At 34.1% G+C, this 19,509-nt stretch overlaps 1 protein-coding gene across 1 annotated transcript in view; it reads left to right on the plus strand.

Annotated features, from left to right (window-relative positions):
* The window catches only part of XRN1 (5'-3' exoribonuclease 1), a 29,688-nt gene that overhangs the window by 2,199 nt on the left and 7,980 nt on the right, over positions 1-19,509 (plus strand). The window contains exons 3-29 of the mRNA XM_010020424.1: positions 3-100; positions 609-718; positions 813-923; positions 1,136-1,218; positions 2,304-2,391; positions 2,502-2,670; positions 2,879-2,946; positions 3,856-3,990; positions 5,344-5,407; positions 6,138-6,243; positions 6,610-6,699; positions 6,834-6,990; positions 7,327-7,446; positions 8,476-8,645; positions 9,488-9,608; positions 9,706-9,804; positions 11,544-11,647; positions 12,135-12,266; positions 13,003-13,165; positions 13,591-13,704; positions 14,186-14,284; positions 14,434-14,549; positions 15,223-15,369; positions 15,740-15,829; positions 16,787-16,922; positions 17,638-17,694; positions 18,352-18,484. Coding sequence (XP_010018726.1) covers positions 3-100; positions 609-718; positions 813-923; positions 1,136-1,218; positions 2,304-2,391; positions 2,502-2,670; positions 2,879-2,946; positions 3,856-3,990; positions 5,344-5,407; positions 6,138-6,243; positions 6,610-6,699; positions 6,834-6,990; positions 7,327-7,446; positions 8,476-8,645; positions 9,488-9,608; positions 9,706-9,804; positions 11,544-11,647; positions 12,135-12,266; positions 13,003-13,165; positions 13,591-13,704; positions 14,186-14,284; positions 14,434-14,549; positions 15,223-15,369; positions 15,740-15,829; positions 16,787-16,922; positions 17,638-17,694; positions 18,352-18,484 — 3,080 coding nt within the window. The remainder of the gene's footprint in view (positions 1-2; positions 101-608; positions 719-812; positions 924-1,135; positions 1,219-2,303; positions 2,392-2,501; positions 2,671-2,878; positions 2,947-3,855; positions 3,991-5,343; positions 5,408-6,137; positions 6,244-6,609; positions 6,700-6,833; positions 6,991-7,326; positions 7,447-8,475; positions 8,646-9,487; positions 9,609-9,705; positions 9,805-11,543; positions 11,648-12,134; positions 12,267-13,002; positions 13,166-13,590; positions 13,705-14,185; positions 14,285-14,433; positions 14,550-15,222; positions 15,370-15,739; positions 15,830-16,786; positions 16,923-17,637; positions 17,695-18,351; positions 18,485-19,509) is intronic.

Consider the following 19,509-nt stretch of genomic DNA (forward strand, 5'->3'; position numbering starts at 1 on the left):
AGATCAGCAAAAGAGGCAGAGGACAAAATAAAAAAGGCTTTAGAAAAGGGAGAAACTCTCCCAACAGAAGCCAGATTTGACTCCAACTGTATTACACCAGGTAAGAATATTTGTTGAGTATTTAAATTTAAATGTTTAGATTTATGGTTTTGCATCTATTTCCCTACCCTAAAGAATTTTTTTTTTAATTGGAGAACAAAATTGGTAAAGGCTCAAGTTGAGAACAGAAGTTTAAATAACTTCTAGTAAGACTGGAATACTGTCTTCCTCTAAAAATTTTTGTAGATTGCAGTGGAAAAGATGGATTCTCATAGGAAAAAACTCAGCTATTCCCTTCATCCCATGCGGAATTTTAACTTGGGTTTTGAGGTGTTTTTGGTTTGGGGTTTTTTTTTGTTTGTTTGTTGAGTTTTGTGGTTTGGTTTTTTGTTGTTGTTGCTTTTGTTTGTTTTGGATGTTTTTGTGTTTATTGTTTTTTTTGTTTTGGTGTTGTGTTGGTTTTGGTTTTAGGGGTTTTTTTTGTTTTTTCATTAATAATTTTGATATGTAAATACAGTTTTGAATGACTAGTGTAAAGTTTTGTGTGTAACTTCGATTTTTGTTTTCAGGAACTGAATTCATGGCCAGATTGCATGAGCATCTTAAATACTTTGTAAATATGAAGATTTCCACAGACAAATCCTGGCAAGGAGTAACAGTCTACTTATCAGGCCATGAGGTCATTGTATTTTGTTAATATTTTATGTTAAATAGATGTTTATTTTATAGAAAAATACTGATGAATTTGTTGTTGTGGGGGGGTTTTTGTGCAGACTCCGGGGGAAGGTGAGCATAAAATTATGGAGTTCATCAGATCAGAAAAAGCAAAGCCCCATCACGACCCAAACACAAGACACTGTCTCTATGGCTTAGATGCTGACTTGGTATGTGCAAATAATACAACAGAAGTTTATAAAGTATATTTCATGTCTTCCTAAGTGCACAGGATTCTAAAATGAATGTTATTAAACAAGCATGTAGCTTTGTATTCTTGCAAACTTTTGAATTTGTAATTAAACAGAACAGCAAAATTATTTTATGCTGCTCAAATCTTGAGTAGCAGTTCAATAATAATAAAGATCTTTCTTCATAACAGATTATGCTGGGATTAACAAGTCATGAGGCACACTTTGCACTCTTAAGAGAAGAAGTCAGATTTGGTGGTAAAAAATCTCAAAGGTAAATTGATTTAACTTCACTTTTTATATATGATGAAACTAAATCTGAAAGATACTGGGTGACTAAAGCAGGTTGGGATTTTTTTTATTGATTGCATACTAAATAAAGTCTTTGTTGCTAAAATCCATGAAATCAAGTTGTTAAATTGTGCACTCGAGTGATTTTACATGAGAAAGCATGTGCTATCAGGACATCAGCACATTAAAAAAAATCTGAGTCTAAACTTCTGTGCAGCCAGAGTCTAAACTTCTTTGTAGTTCAGAGTTAATTTTTGTAATCTTCATATAAGCTTGTATATCACACACATCCTCCTCAGAGGATTTTAGCCAAAATCTGCTTTGTATGTTTGAATACACAGATATTTCTGTTGGTTTGTCATTGGAGGTGGTCCCAGCTGGTTATAGTATCTACAAGGTGAAATAGTCCTTTATGAATTTAATAATACATCAGTCTTGAGGTTTTGGCCTAATATTGGCATTCATATTAAGTAATTCTAATGAAGAGGAAAAGAAGGCAGAATATATGTTGACTAATCTATGCCATAAATAGTAGGTTTGTAATTTTTTTTTGGTGCTGTGTTGAAGCCACCAGATAATACATACGTAGTGTGTCTTTAAGTTGAACATATTCTTTCTTACAACAAGCATTTCAAATGATTGCAGATGTAACCCAGCAACTTTAGACATGAGCTTTATACTCTATGTGTACTCAGACTAGTTCTAAAATACCTTAAAATTTATTTGTTTGGTACAAAGTTAGGTTAGGCTGTCCATTTTTTGGACAATGTGATAATTACTTGGGAAATAGTTAATGAAACATGGAACTTTACAAAGCTGCCCTGCTTTCTCTAAGCTAGCTGTTTTCCATACAGTGCACTTATGTCTCCTGTTCAGAAGATTCTACTGCAAAATTTTATTTAACCAGATGAATCCTAAAACAGATGCAAAGAAAAGTTTATGTATTTCTTCTGCAAAGATTTAATCCCAGTAAGATTACTTGGTTTTAGGTAACCTTGGATTTATTAAATATTCATGTTGAAAGTGTGTTCATAAATAATTTAATTTAATGTTTTGAATAATTTACAGAGCATGTGCCCCAGAGGAAACCACATTTCATTTACTGCACTTATCACTTATGAGAGAATATATCGATTATGAATTTTCACCAGTAAAAGTAAGTTTTTAATGGAGCTGTGACTGAAAAAGTGTGTGAGGTCTTTTTATGCAACATGATAATAAAAATTACACTGCTGTGTTTGTTTCCCCCTCCCCACCCCCCTCCAGGACAAGATTTCCTTTGAATATGATATTGAAAGGATAATAGATGATTGGATCTTAATGGGTTTCCTTGTAGGAAATGATTTTATTCCTCATCTACCTCATTTACACATTAATCATGATGCACTGCCGCTACTTTATAGAACATACATGGCTATCTTGCCAGAACTGGGAGGTAAGAACACTTTTCCACAGTTGTGGAAAGAAGAAACATTAACATTCCCGTGTTAATATTTATTGACCTTTTTAACCATGTTAGAATGTTTAGCATTTCTAACACTTTCTTTAGACAGGCAGGAAGACTGCATTCTGTTATCTATGGGGCATTTAAATTGAAATTTTAAAATTGTTAATTTAAAACCCGTACTTTATTTTCCCAATAGGTTACATAAATGAGAATGGACATCTGAATTTAAAACGCTTTGAGAAATATCTCACGAGATTATCAGATGTGAGTAATTTCAAAATTGCTCTGTATAGAATGGTATAGTCTGTTGAATTTAACCTCAATATGGTGCCCTAAAATACACCATGCTGTAGTTTTAATGAACTGTTAAATGACTGAGTTTTAGAAGTGGTTAAGTCTTATCATTTAAATGATGGGATCCAATCAGTTTCTGTTTAATCTTATCATAAGAGGAAAAAGATTGAATCGTTTAATCTATGCTTTAGCCAGTGTCTTTTAGTACTGCAAATCAAATGAGGATTTACCTCATTTGAGTAATGAGGGACAGTACTGTGCAAAACGTGCTCTAGGCAGCAATATTCTTTGCTGGTCACTTTCTTGTGGGATAAGCTCTTGGAGAGCAGTAATTTTACAAGTTTTTAATGAAGATCATTGGTCAAGAGTGATGAAGCATTAGTATCTTTGAGACAGGCATCACCATTCTTCATTAATTCACTGGCATACAGGAGGCAGATAGAACGGGAAAGGTCTCAGCCTTCTGCTGAACTTGGAAGGAGGAAGTTCATTCGTCTGCTTTCCCTGTTTCAGCCCTGTCTTCTGATTCTTGGGTAGAAGTATGAAAGCGTTGCATGTGTGGCACCCAAGCCCTACATATGTTTTACTACTTCTAGAGTTGATAGTGAAATGTGGAAATTATCTAGCTATTTTTATTACACAATGCTGCCTTACTGAAAGAAAACAAAATACAGCTTGGGTATATGTTATGTATCACTAAGAAAAAAATATTTTTAATGCTAATCTATTGGTTTAATTGTAGCTCTAGGGCAAAAATGTTTATGTACAAATGCCTCCAGGTGTAACCTAATGCATGTACTATGAAGACATTGTTAATTTAGCACTCTAAATTCATCTTCCCTCAAATATTTTTAAACTTACTTTAATCTTCTTGTACAGTTTGATCGTGAACACTTCAGTGAAGTCTTTGTAGACCTAAAATGGTTTGAAAGTAAAGTAGGCAATAAATACCTCAATGAGGCAGCTGGTATTGCAGCAGAGGAAGCCAGAAAAATTAAACAAAAGAAACAAAAGGTTAGTATTCTGCACGTGCAATTTTGGAACTATGAGTGTTACTTATTGCAAATCAGTAACTTGATTTTAGACAAATTAAATGGCATAAACCTCTGTTCTGAGGTTTTTCTGAGATCAGAAATGGTAGTAAAATGTAATGTCTGAGGAACTGCCTGTGTGCATTGCTGGTTGTGAGTGATGAAATGGTTAAATCAAGGTCAGGTTCTTAGGACTTTTGAAATCTTGTAAACCCATAGCTTAATGCTTTATGTCACTTTATCTCTTCTCAACTGCAGCAAAACTTACTTGTGGGTGAGTTGTGGTCAAACTTGCTATGCTTTGTCATTTTACTTTTCATTGCATAGCCTGCTGTCAATTTTATATATTTCAAATACACTGATAGATCATTCATGCATGTGTTGGTATTGGCCAACTGTTTGACAATGAATAGATAAATAGGAGTTTCATTGGTGTGAGCTGTCTCAGATTTGTTATTAAACTTGCAATTTTAGCTATAACTGGTTAATAAGGAACAGCACCTTTCTCTGTATCTTGACTCTTCCCCGCTATGATGTTCCCCACCGCCACCTCCATTGGCTATCTTTCAATATATTCCTTCAGCAGAGTGTAGAGTAGCAGCAGGAAATCCCTTAAAGATTAATCTGTCACTGTATATCATTATCCTGTTCTTTAATGCAGCTTCTGGTTTCTAAGAAAAAGATGTTAGTTCTTCCTTTAATAAGGTATCTTTTATTGGTGGTTGTTTTCTTATTTGCTTGAGAAGTTTGGAGCAGCTGTACAGTATTAGCTAGCCATCTTCACTGATCCTTTGAACGGCAGTAACAATCAGGAGCTTGCGTATCTCAGAGGGGAAGACTCTGCTTACTGAAAGCTACTCAGTGCTGTACACAAAAGACTGTGAGAATGAAGTGAATGTTTGGCTTGTTTGATGCTCTAAAACAAGATTTCTCGTGTCCTTACTTCCCACAGAAGTCATTTGAGTTCTTAAAAATATACTCATGAAAAATTTGACTGCGTACTGGTGCTGTAGCACAATGCATGATGTAGGTAAAAATCCTTAAATACGTACTACACAATTTTGGAAACAGTTGTATTTTGGAAAACAATTCTGCAGATATTTTATAAAGGTAGTTGAGATTTTATTTGAGCCTTCTCCTTTGTGTGGTCTGTCCTTTTGTCTGATAAAATCATTTTCCCTAGGCAACTAAAAGAGAAGGAAATGTAGTGGTATTTATACTAAATAATGTTTGAACATCTTTGTTATAACATTCTGAGTTGCAGATTATATGGTTGTGAATGAGGTATGTGCCTATTATTCTGTCTTTTTACTTTATCTCAAATACTAATTAATAGGCTCAGGAAAACTCGATATGTTTGGCTGCTTTAGAAAAAAATGAAGGTGAAGTGACCCCTAAAAGTAAGTGCAAGTAATTTTTCGATATGCATATTACAGAAAAGAATCTTTTTAATTTGTGTATAGATTTGGAAGATCTGTAAGAATTTTATGTCAGAAATTACCTTAATCTAAATGAAAGAATTACTGTAGTCAGCTGTAGGTAATTGGAACTGCACATCACTGGCTTATGGTGAGAGGGAATGGGGCTAAAGCTTTTGAAGTGCTTCTTCCCTGATCAGTATTTTCATAATGAATTGAAGGAAAGAATGAGCAAATCTTCAAAATTATGTTTTTGATAATTGTATACTTAGGTATTTTGTTATACAGGTGGGGATAAATTAACAGATTTTTATATGACGTTGGGGTTTTTGGTTGTGTGAGTTGTTTTTAAACTCATTCCACTTGTAGGAAATGTCTTTTGCTCATGTTATGAAATTTAATGTAAAAAAGGTATGAATACTACTCTATGATATAAGATGCTTCTTGACAAAGCTTAAATTTTAAAATGTATGTTAATGCTTTAAGTTGTTTTCTGATAGCTTGTATTTTTTCCTTTGTTCTGTAATTGGGCTACGAAATGGGTTGCCAGTCTTTAAAGGACAAAAGCGTTCCAGACTTCCTCTGCGTAAAGATTTTGATTGATTTGTTTCATGGTACTTTCAGTGCAAGAAAGGCAAAACTGAAAGTCTTCAACCTTACTATAGTAGAGAAGTGAACATTCATTCTTTTCTTTTCATGACTGCTTTTTCAGCTGTATTGGAAGATGAACCAGAAGATGATGATCTGTTTGAAACTGAATTTAGGCAATACAAAAGAACTTACTACATGACTAAAATGGGGGTAGAAGTAGTTTCTGAGTAAGTGTATGGGGTTTTTTTTTTCCCCTTTCTTTTTCTTTTTTTAAACACCAAAGATAAGTCTTTACATATATCTATTACAAGACAGAATTTTCATCCATGTCGAAAGCAGAGAATATGTGGCAGCAGACTGCATTGGTGATACTTTTGGCTAATGCAATAAGAGCTGCAAGCCAAGTTTTCTGTAATAAGTATGTGAGGACCAGAGAGAAAAATTCAATTAGTGTTCAATCAGTCTAGAAAACCATGGTCTTATTAGGTTCCTCAAATGCTCTGTCTTCATTCCTATGTAGAAAGTGCTAAGTAATTTTTATATACTAGTGAAAATGAGGAAAACTAGTAAGTATCTTTCTTTTTCCTTTTAAGTGACTTCTTGGCTGATCAAGCTGAATGTTATGTCCAGGCAATACAATGGATTTTGCATTATTATTACCACGGAGTTCAGTCATGGAGCTGGTAAGAAAAATTGTCAAATGAGAAATTGTTTCACCTTGTGTGCTTGGAATATTTAATGCGGTTCTGTTTGTTTCTGATCGGTTAACATTGCTGTGCTGAAATTGAGTAACTTAAGAGGTTTTTTTCCCCTGCAGGTATTATCCTTATCATTATGCACCTTATCTGTCAGATATTCGCAACATAGGTGAACTCAAAATCAAATTTGAACTGGGAAAACCTTTCATGCCATTTGAACAGCTTCTTGCTGTACTTCCAGCAGCTAGCAAAGATCTGCTACCTAAATGCTACCAGGTAGGATTTAGAATTAAATTTCATTTACCTGTCACTTACTGGTTGTCTGCTTTATTCTGAAGTCTTTCCTGGATATTTTTGCATGTCCTCTTAATTACATTCTACCTTCAAATTTTAGATGTATGGTGAAATACTTCTTATTATTCTTAAGTATATTGTAATAAATAGAAAATTTTGCATTTGCTAAGCAATTTCAGACTAGGATATTTAAATTATAAATGCGAAATTCCTGTTCAGCCTTGAATTGGTTTTAATACTAGCCTTCCTCTATCTCTTCCTAGCATTATTGCTAATTTGTCTCTGATATTATTTAATTTTAATATTGTATTTTCCTAGCATTTGATGATTAGTCAAGACTCTCCTATTATAGAGTATTATCCACCAGACTTTAAAACTGATCTAAATGGAAAACAGCAAGAATGGGAAGCTGTAGTATTAATCCCATTTATTGATGAGGTAAGATCTTTCAACTCCTGCTCTCTATAAAAGCTTTGTAACGAAGTTGCTAAACTTCTTAATTAATAATCAGTTAGACATGAAATTAAATGGGAGTTTAATACTAAGTAAGACTACAGAAAAATATAAATGTTTGCTGCTTGGAGGGTAAGGCCAGATTAAGTTACCACAAGCAATGTTAGCTGCAAGTGGCAGAAGTCTTAAGTAAAGGCTGTGGAGTTTTTGTTGTTCATGTTTTTGGTCAGCTATTCAAATATTTAGTTTCATATTATTTGAGGGGAAAAAAAATCATATATATGAATACATAAAAAGAAAAATGAGGGAAAAAAAAAAAGAAACACTTGGAGGGGAAAGAAAAAGCCAGACTGTTTACAGGAAATCTCTTCATATGAACACCAGTAAATGGGTAGAAGACATTAAGTACAAATCAAGCGGTAAAAAGGAGAGGAATAAAATAGTAGTAACATTTTCCTTTTGTAGATAGGATAATAGTAATATATATGTTATTGTAATATTTTTTTATCAGATTAAATTAGAGCACATCAAAGAGTGGATGAAAATAGAAGTGCAGATTAGATGTTAAGCGTATATACAGGTGGTGGCATGTGCCTATCAATTGTTTCCATAGTTTGAAGTGAAAAGTTGACAGGACTTAGTCTTCTCACAAAAGACAACAGTTGCTACTTGAATGACACATAAGCTTTTGAAGCTTTTTCAACAGTTAGTTTGTAGAATTTTATGATGACATTTAAAATATTTTTAATATTTCTTTGTATGTTAAATGTAAAAGGCAAAATATAGCTAGCCTTTGGAAACTATATTTGCAAAAAGGTAATACTTATTCTCCAAAGGCATTCCATTGGAATTGTTTTGGTTTTATTAGAGAGCCGGGTCACAAAGAAAGGTGATGCCGCAATTAGAAACTTAACATATTAGCCAAAAAAAATAGCTATCCACTTACCCGCAGTAGATGTTTCCATGCTAATTTTTGTTGCCAGTTTCACATACACTAATTTCTCTAAAATTTAGAAACGACTGCTGCTGGCCATGGAATCCTGTAATAAGTGCCTAAAAGAAGAGGAGAAACGAAGAAATACTCATAGTGCTTGCTTAATGTACTGGTATGACAAAGATGCAGAGTTCCAGTACATGTCACCGTGGCCCGAGAAATTCCCTGCAATAGAAAGATGCCATACAAGGTAAAACTGTCATAACTGTTTTAGAGTAGACTAAAAGAAGGTAGAATACTTTTTATTAGCATTTTAACCAAAGCTTGTATATGCCAGTATATACACTGAAAAAAAGTAAAATGTTGAATTGTATGTTACCTGTTGTGGATGGCATGGTAAAAGTGTTTACAATTAAATTGTTTGGTAAAAGTGTTTGCCCCTTCCAGCGTTACTTTGCGAAACAAGTGAACCAATGCTAAGTCAGCAGAACACTCTTAAGAGAATTAGTAAACTTTGTATGACACACAGGATGAAAGACTAGTACAACTACCTGATAATAGTGACAATTTATCAACACGCTAATTCCAGAGCATTTATAAGAAAAATGAAAGCATTTGAATCCAGTGCAGAGTTGAACACGAGTGTGTGTTTCACCTTCCTTGCACTGAAAGTAGCCAGCTTTATGTAACAAAGGCTGAGGTTTCAAGACTAAATGGAAACCTAACCTTGATAGTAGTCAGACTTAAAGCATAATAGAGGAGGAATGCCTGCTGCAGGATTACACTCAGTGGAGAATTAATAGTTGTGAAAATGCATGATACCACATGGAACCATTGCAGTTAAGAATTTGACAATAACAGTGAATTAAAATAGTGAGATTGAGACATACTGTGGCTTGATGTTTTGTCTTTTTCTTAATGAGTAGTGTCTAGCAATAGCATAGTCCTTTGTAGAGATTCCAAGTGACTTAATTGGCACCCTACAGAAAAGTCAAAGCATTGGTCAATTAATGAGTGTTTGAATGAGTAATGAAAGTTTCTAGAGCCGAAGGTCAATCTGCATGAGCAAATATTGTTCAACTTGTTTTTTAGGTATAAAACTATACCTTTGGATGCTTGGCACGTAGAAATAACCCACAATAAGATAACTAAAATCAACAAGAGTGCATTATATTTCTGTGGATTTCCTACTTTAAAGCACATTAAACATAAGGTAAAAGATTTTTCTCTTCTGATGTTTTCCACTGTATTTAATAGATAGCTATGTAAGAGATCCAGTAAGTTTTATCTGCTGTTTTGTTTTTACACAGTTCCATCTTAGAAAAAGTGGTGTCCAGGTGTTTCAGCAAAGCAGCCATGGAGAAAACATGATGTTAGAAATCATAGCTAATGAGAACTCAAAAGAACAGGTAAGCAGTCAGCTGGTAACAAAAAACAAACAAACAAACAAAAAACCTAAAACAATACAAAAAAACCCAAACAAACAAAAAACCCACACCAAAAACAACTTGTCATAAAAGAACTGATTTGTTGAATAGTCAGATTTGGAATGTTGGTTATTTGTGTCTTGTATTACAGAAGAAAAATGTTTATAGAGTACTACTAAAAAAGTTTTTAAGAAAATGTTTAAACCCAAGCATTTCTTAAAGAATAGTTAATATATTGAATAGTTAATGTAAAATAATATATTTAGATACTTTGTAAAATCTTATTTGACTAGGAATGCTTGATTTCAAAATGAGCTTTATGTATAACTTGTTAAAATTTGGTTAATTGATAGAAAGGAGATGAAGTATGACCGTATGCTCAAAGCCATAGAATTAATTGCCAGCACAAGAACTATGGAGTTGTTAACTCCCAGCCCAAAGTGGAGACCATTAGGTGGTAGTATTCTGACTATGTATTTTGAAAACATCAGTCAAATCAGTTCACTGAAAACATCAATGTTATTAGTTCATACTGAAAGCTTTTGTTGACTGTCAAAGTCAATAGCAAAAAGTTCATTAGGATTAAAATGCTGTATTTGTGTGGGGAACCATCTGGAATTCTGGGAATCTGCTGAAAGGCTTAAATTTGTTCTGACTTAAGAATACTAAATGTCAGACTCCCTAGTAGAGTTTCTGGCATTTCTCTGTGGGCAGTCATCAGATGTTCTCAGGTAAGGAGCTGGTGAGACTCACTCCTGAGTAATTAATAGTTGGAAATAGTATAAATGCAAGGAAGCAGGGTCTCCAGACCAGCGCCCCTTGTCTTTTGTGTAGCTGAGTATATAGACCTTTTCATTTTCAATTAGTCCCTTTTCATCAACAAAGCAGACTTAACATCTTCCACTTAAATAAGACTGTTTAATAGAGGAATTAGAGGAAAGAGTTGATGCAGAGACATTAAGAAGCAAAATATATATTTCTTTTAAATCCTTTAAAAGCCAACTCTATTTAATAATCAAAAGTATGAAGTAGAATAGGATAAATCTGGGAAAAGAAAAAAAGATTCAGAGATAAATAAATAAAACCAGGAAAGAACAGAGGAGAAAAATGACAAGATAGGATTTTACAGGAGAGAGTTAGGGAGAGTGACTATAGATACTTGGCAGAGATAATTAAATAAGCCAAAATAATACATTAAAAAATAGTAGAAACTCATTGAAAAAAACAGAAGATAATGTGAGACTAAAATTACAGATGCTGGTTAAGTCCAGGACATAAGCGCTGTTCCTTTATTTCAGTGAAATACAAAAGTAAAATGTACAATAAAAAATATTCCACTAATTTCAAATTGTCAGCTTGATCATTGTGTTCCACAGACACAAATAGTTCTTAGGGATTTAACAAAAAGAGGACGTAGTAAGCCTATACCAGAAATGTAAATCAATCCAGGTCTTACAACTAACATATGCTACATATAAAGAGCCACACTTGGAATATGATACTTTGTCCAAAAAAATTAAATATTATTCTCCATTTCTAATAAGAGATTGTTATATGTATCAAAATATAATTTAATAAGCTAAAATGAGTTTTTTATTCTGAAAAAAACTGTTGTTTTACTAGGATAGTTTTTATTGCAAAAACGGTTTGAAAACACTTTAACAGAAATCTTTTAGTATGTTAAACAATTAGTAACTTCTGGTTGTTTGGATTTTTTTCAGGTAGTAGAAAATGTTGCCAGTTTGGTACTTGGAAAACGTGTTTTCGTTAACTGGCCACACCTTGAAGAAGCCAGAGTTGTTGCTGTGTCAGATGGAGAAACTAAGTAAGAGACATTTCATAGATCTTTGTTTGTCATCTTTATTGTTTTATTCAAAATAAGTTTTGTGTTTTTATTGCAATACTTGCTAACAGCAAATTAGTCCAGATGTATCAAAGGCTGCTTGGTGGAAGAACCTTTGTTTAACGTCATTCTGAGGTTTGGTTATCTCTGTAGAAGTCCAGTCCTTCAGTATTTTGCCATTAGGTAGAAGTTTGGAAGAGCTCTTTCTTAACTTTGAGGGGGAAAATGCATGCACAGAAATCCACACGAATTAATGTAAAAGAAAACATTTCTACACAATCTTTTCAACTTATGCACTGGTATTTTTTATAGGAAAATATGCTGTGTGGTCTGTTGTATAAGGGGTTGAGAAAACGGTGCTGCAAGTCCTTAACAAGTGATTTCTAACTGTTCTAAGTTCTGCTCACAATTGGTTATGTCTAGATTAATCTCATGTGGTTAGATTCATACTTGTCATGGTATTCTCAAGGTTTTATTTGGAAGAACCACATGGCACACAGAAGCTTTACATGGGAAATGCAGTGCCCCCAACTAAAGTGGCATACGTTGGAGATAAGGAACAAAGCACATGGTTAAAAGACATTCAAGGCATTTCAGAGCAGTAAGTAACTTTGCAAATCGAGTGTAACTTTGCATTTCATAGCTTAGCGATGTTTTGTTGCTGTATTACAGACCTAAGTAACAGAGAAGAGCTGCTGCATACTTGATGATAAGGGTTAATGAGTCTGCTGGAATTAAAAAAAAAAAAAAACAAAAAACCCATAAAAGAGCTCATGCTGAAATTTCAGAATATATGGAGTTAGTCCCTAGGTATTTCACATTAGATGCTGTTACAAAAGAATTCTTAAATGAATGAGTTTCAGTATTTACTCTCCCACGCAATTTTCTGTTCTGGTCTTAGTAGTCTTCAGTTGTAGGAGGTGTAACTAGATACTGTATGACTCTATTCTATATAACTTCAACAGCTTAGCATTGTTAAATTTGAATACAGCTTTTGCTCTTCTGAATTGTGGGTGCCCAGTGGAAGACAACTGAGGTACAGAAACTTGCCATTTTATTAGCTGTCATTTTTGTTAACGGCCTTAATTACCCCAACACTTCTCACTGTACTGGTACAAACGTGTTTAAATTAACACACTTGGCTGTGTAGTGGTGGTTGTGCAACTGCCATGTACAAGCAATTGGTTAAGCTGTTTATTCTGGACATCTTTATAAAATGTGAAGCAAACTATTGGAATAATTTTGTTGTTGTTTATTTTATTTCAAGCAATTAATTCCATCCTCTTGGTTCAGTTCTGTTTATTGTAATCAAACTAAATGTTCTGCTTTGTATTCAGCTACCAGAGAAGAAAAGGAATAATTATCCACGAAACATCAATAGTTGTATATGCTCAGTTACTCACTGGTAATAGATACCAACTGAAACAAAATGGAGAAGTTTATTTGGAGAAGCAGTGGTCCAAACAAGTTCTTCCTTTTGTTTATCAAACTGTTGTCAAGGTAAATACAGAAGGTGCACAGCACCTTACTCTGTTGAGAGTATGCAGAGGAAAGAGTATATGTTCCTTTAAAACAAAAGAATGGACAAAAATGAACAAATTAATGTAATTTATTGTATTAAGAAACATATCATGCTTAGGCAAGGATTTCATCATGAAATTTGGGACAAAATTTGCACAGTTTAGAGATCTTGCTGAAAAAATATCATTTGTCATGTTTTTACTGATGGTATTTTGAATGAAGTACAGTTAGTGGTGCTCTACAGGGTAGCATTGTTGCTTGTGTAATATAGCATTAACTTCTTTGCCTTTGAATTATTTCAGATGCAGATGTTTTAGAATAAGTGTCTATTTAGATGAATTTCTTAATTATTCTACTGTAACCTGATGATACTTAACATTATCAATTTTGTTTTTTTTATGTAGGATATCAAAGCCTTTGACTCTCGTTTTTCAAACATCAAAACTTTGGATGACTTATTTCCTCCTGGAAGTATAGCGTTTATGCTGGGATCTCCTTACTATGGCTGCATGGGAGAAGTTAGTTCCACTCATATCTTTTTCCTTCCACACCCACCCAACCCTCCCCCCCACACACCCCGACTTCTTTATTCACAAGCCTAAAATAATAAAAATATGTTCTGTGGTAGCAGTGGTCGCTTGCTGGCTAAAATTTCATATCAAAGATTCCCTGATGGCTTAGTCAGAGGAGGAGGGAGTTCTTCTGCTTTCCCTATCACTGTTGTTCACATTGCAGGAAAAAGATAGCACAGCTTCAATGCGTGATTATTTTTAGTAATTATTTGGGATAATTTGCAATGCAGAGAGTTCCCATTTTGGACCAATTTTAGTCATCAATTCCTTTAATGCTGTTTCATTGCCTCTGTGAGGAATGTACAGGTCAAGGCATGATGATGAATCTATAAGTATCTCCGTGACTGCTGCAGCAAAATTATTGACAAAGTATCCAGAGACTGTGGTTTTTAAATAACATTTTTAATGTGTTGTGTTTCTCTCCAAGGTTCAAGATTCACGTGATGTGATCACAGAAGGTAGAATTCGTGTCGTTTTCAATATTCCATGTGAACCCCAGCTTGATCCTTTAATACAGAACCAGCATGTAAGTGCTTCTGGTAGAAGCTTAAAGAATTGGTCAAATCTATTTTGCAATGGTAAATGTCTTTAAGGGATGCTTCATTCATTTGCCCTTTGTATAAAAATTATTATCCTTTGGGAATTGCCAATATTTTTTGTTTGTTTGTTTTAAAGAAATACTCTGTGAAATACAATCCTGCATATATTTTGGCCAGCCGTCTTGGAGTAAGTGGATATCTTGTCTCCAGATTTACAGGGAGTATCTTTATTGGAAGAGGATCAAAGAAAAAGTAAGTTCTATTTGTGAATTTTGACTGTAGAAAAGCTTCTAAATTCTAATACAACTCTACCTAATTTCTGGTATGTTTAAGTGTTGTTCTCACCAAGCGTATAAACTGTTTTGTGATGTGAAGCTTTCTTAAAAGTAGATTTTTTTAAGAAGTAGTTAGGACTAAAACTACTTCATATATATATATATAAAAAACCTGCTTTATATATATATAAAACTGCTTTATATATATACAAGGGAGGCAATCAGTATAGTTTTATGTATTTGTGTGGTTTCTTAGGACAACTCATTAAGGAAGTGGTTGATGCACGAACGTCGTCTTTGATTTAACATGTACATTTGTTCCCCACTGGTTATTCAGGGGCATCCATCTACAACTTGGTAAACGCCAGGTAGATGGTGGTTGATAAGGTCTCTATTAGGGAAGATGGGTAAAATATTCCCTACCCTCCTTTGCAGTAAAAGGTATGGACATGGATGTGGAAAGCTACCATAGCACAGCATATGTCCTGTAACATTTACAGCTGACACAATGTTAACAAGTAAACAGTACAATGAATTTAATTTTAATTTTATTGTGTTTTAAGGCTGAGGTTGTATGTTTATGTTTTCTAATGTATATACACACACACATATTTATTACTGGAAGTTAATAAACTTTTTCTTATTTCCAGCCCCCATGGAGAACACAAAGCGAATGTGGGACTAAACCTGAAGTTCAATAAGAAGAATGAAGAAGTTCCTGGCTATACTAAGAAAGTTGGAAATGAATGGATGTATTCTTCTGCAGTAGAACAACTACTTGCTGAGTATTTAGAAAGGTAAATATTGGATACAAACTTCATCCAAATTATCCATCTTTGGATCAGTCGTTGGATTTTGTGCTCTGGACACATATCTTCTAAGAGTTAATGACTTTGCTTTTGGAGATGGCTTGATTTTTGGGTTTTTTTAAATTTTACTCCAGTATTTTCCTTCAACAGTCTCTCCCTCCAGGGAGAAGCATATTTTGGGATAATTTTGTCAGCACCTTATCCTTGACAAATGTACAGTATGACACTAAATTAAGTAAAAAATAATCTGTCTGGGCTCCAGAAATTTTGAAGCTCATCAGAGTTTGTTTTGATGAGGCTTTTTTGTGGTCTATGCTGACATTAAACTAAATTTATCTTCCGTTTATTCATTTTTTAGGGTTCCTGAACTGTTTAATTATATAGCCAAGAATAGCCAGGAAGATATCTTCTATGAAGATGACATTTGGCCTGGAGAGGATGAGAATGGGTAAGCCATCTTTCTCCTATTCCCCCTGCCCCCCAGAATAAGTAGAATAAAGACTGACAACATTGTGAAATGATGGTAATCAAATAGTGGCTGCTATGTAACTGTAACCTTGCTGTTCCTTGAGCAACATGAGTTTAGTGATGACTCTGGAAAAATTATCAGAACGTTGTACATTGTAGTTGTGGAGTCCAAGTCTCTGTCAGAGTCTGATAAGTGAGAAAACTAATTTTCAGTATCTACTTTATGATTCTTGCTTTTAAAGTAACCTTCAATAAGCATAGTTTTGAATAATCACAAAAATCACCAAAAGATCTTTTTTGGAAAATAAGCAGTAATTATTTCAAATGTTAAAGATCACTTCAAATTTGAAAAATAACATGTACAGAATTTAAAGTACTTTTCAGATTTTAAGTATGTATTCAGGCAGTTTCTTGGGAGACAAGGAGCACCCTTAGTTCCAGACACAGTACAGAAACATTAAAAAAGCTTTTAGTATTAGCCCTGTTCACAGGCTTGAGATGGTAAGTCTGCATGATGCAGGACTCCTGCCGGGTGGATATACCTCTGTGGGACACTAATCTCAGGTTTGTGCTCCATTTTGCTAGAGGCATGCCCTGAAGTTCCTTCTCACCGTGTTCTGAGACACAGCTGGTCACAGAACACTTAATCACAGCTGGTTATGGTTAGCTGATTGTATGCAGACATAGTTTACCAATACTTTTTTTTTCTTGGCAGAACTTCAGGTTATAGTTTTGAATCTGTATTGCATGATTCAGTTAGATTTTTATTTTTTAACCTTTGTTGTAAACTCACGCAGAACTCTTAAATTCTGTTACTTTATGAATGTATATAAGCATTGCACCTATATCATCATACGTGCTGATTAAATCAAGGAATGTGGTAAAATGCTTAGTTTATGCAGTTAAAAGTTTTAATTGGTGTGATTTTTTTATTTAGAGCTGAGAAAGTTCAAGAAATTGTTGCCTGGTTAAAGGCACATCCTGTGTCTGCTTTGTCTCGCGCATCTTGTGACTTGCAAATTTTGGATGCAGCCATTGTTGAGAAAATTGAAGAAGAAATAGAGAAATGCAAGGTATGCAGCGTGATTTCATTGTGAGCAGGGGTGCACCAAAAAGCAACTGCTCGTTACTTTGAAAGTTTTTGAATTAGAATAAGACGTTTGAAGATTACCTGTCATTCCAAAGAAAATACAGAACGTAATGTAAGGCCTGAATTTGTAATGTGAATTGTCCTAAAAATTCAGAAGAGCTCATTATTAATCTTCTTAATTGACTCTTTTTTCAGGCAATCCAGCAGCATTAGGCTGCACTCTGAACTGTGATTTTTAGAAAGGAGCATGTGTCAATATATATTCTGAACTACTGAAGTGCTTTTTCTACATGCAATCCCAGCTGGTTTTCCCTTGCAGTTTCTCTTTGGTCTGAGGAAAATTAGAAAATTGTTCTGAAAGCCACAGATCAAAAAAGGGGACAAGGAAACTACTAAAGCAAATGCTAAAGGCAAAGGCACGTGAAACAATGGGCTTATTTCTTTGAAATTACTTGCAAGGACATGTTAATAAAATCGGTGTGAATTCTCAAATTAGCCAAACAATGTAAAAGCTTTGGTAAGAAATCTCATGTTTTGAAAACTGGCCTTAGTCATCCTAAAGACTTCACAAAGCTGTATACCTTTATCTAAAAGAAACAAAAGAATTCTCCATTATCTTTTTAGGTGTTCTGTTATATGTGAAATCCACTGTTGTTTCCTATACTAGTTTGTAATAACTTTCTGTTTCTTTCCTTTAGCAGAGAAAGAGCAACAAGAAGGTGCGAGTAACAGTGAAACCCCATTTACTGTACAGAGTAAGTGACGTGAAGAGTTTTTCTTGAAGTTAATTTGTCCAGATGGTATTTATTTTACCTAAGCATACCAACTTTCAGAGAGGGGAATTGTATGACATTATTGATGGAAGGAAAAGTTTTATGATGCATTCTAGAAAAATCAGTTTGATAACATAGTCTTTTTCTAAAAAGAGAGAATTTCTACTAAAGACTTCATGAGGTATTACACTGACTTTCAGTTCTTTTCTACCTTCTGTCCTTCATGCTTCTACAGTTCTTATTGGCTGTACAATGAAGGCAAAATAAAATGTACTTCCTGTTAGTCTCTTCTTGCCTGTTTTGCTTTTTGTTCAGTTCTTGACATAGAACCAACTGCTCATCTTGCTTGGCATTTCAGAGACAGCCATGTTACTCATACAGGCAGGTTACACCTGATGGCTTTATTTTATCTAAACTGATCCCATTGGTCTGGCATTTTGTTTCTCAGGCAGAAGCAGTAAGTGACAGCAGCAAGAAAAAAAAAATGCTTTGTGTCTAGGGAGGAAGAATCTCTGTTCTTAAACACACACACACGATAGTTCACTTTGTAGTGTGTTTTTCAGATATTGTTATAAATGCATTTTGATTGTAATCGCTATTTTTTTGCAAACATTAACACAGTCTTTTGGTTATTGTCAGCCATTAGAACAACAGAATGGGGTTGTTCCAGATAGAGATGCAGAGTATAAGCTGTTTGACCGTGTTGTCAATGTAAGAGAGAACTTTTCTGTTCCAGTTGGTCTTCGAGGTACCATTATAGGAATCAAAGGAGGTAAGATTTTCTTCATAATTGTGGCATTGTAGCTATATAACAGCACAGCTAGTGATGTGAAAGCAGGCTTCAGAAAAGTGTTTTGTATAATGGTTGTGAATGCATGGAAGTTTCTTATCTATGAAGCATATGCAGCTTGAAGCCACTAATGGCGTATTTACTGCTTTGAATTAAACTTACAGGTATTCCACTTTAATTTCATGTGTTTTAAAGCAGTATTTTGAATAAGAAATTATTTACCCTTTGTTTCTCCTTAATATGAAGAAGATGGAGAGATCTGTGAGAGAGAAGACAGTCTGCAAAAAAGAAATAAAATGAAGTTATGGGAAGATACAGGCAAAGTTAGGAACAGTAGAGATAAAAACAAATATTAGCCTTAATACTTATATTAAGCATAAAATTTTATCAAATATGATTGTTTTATTTGGAATTTGGTTTTTACTCTGTGATATTCCATTTCTGTAAAATGGCATGGATTTATACCTTCTTTGCCAAGATTATCCATAAATCTGTTTCAGGTAAACAAAAGGATTTGCACAATCACAGTGGGCATAGCAGTTTGAGATCTAGTAATATAAATTATTTTCATACCTGGCATTTAAGTAGTTGCTGTCTCATTCAGTTGGCTTTCAACAGAATCTTGAATAGACTAGACTTGAGTGCAGCTTTTTAAAAGAGATATTCTTTTTTCTGTAATGATCATATACTACTATAATTTTAAAGGAGTATTAGTCTATCATTAGGCAAGAAGGTAATGTTAGAGCTGTCGGTTTGCAACTGCCTGAACGTAAACATGGCTTGCATCACTTTTCTGGCAGTTTGACAGCTGTGACATACTGCTATAAATTACAGTTCTATTAATGCAGGTTGATAAGTAGTTATGCATGGTACATAATCTAAAAAAGGCAGATACATGACTTTGAGAAACATTTCTGAATTGCTGTTAATGAATTTACTCATTTAAGGAATAATGTTGGGTTTGTTGCAGAGTAGTTAGTTTTTCATATTTTTATAATTAATTATGT

Source organism: Nestor notabilis, unplaced genomic scaffold, assembly GCF_000696875.1.
Source record: "Nestor notabilis isolate BGI_N333 unplaced genomic scaffold, ASM69687v1 scaffold10308, whole genome shotgun sequence".
Classification (NCBI taxonomy): Eukaryota; Metazoa; Chordata; class Aves; order Psittaciformes; family Psittacidae; genus Nestor; species Nestor notabilis.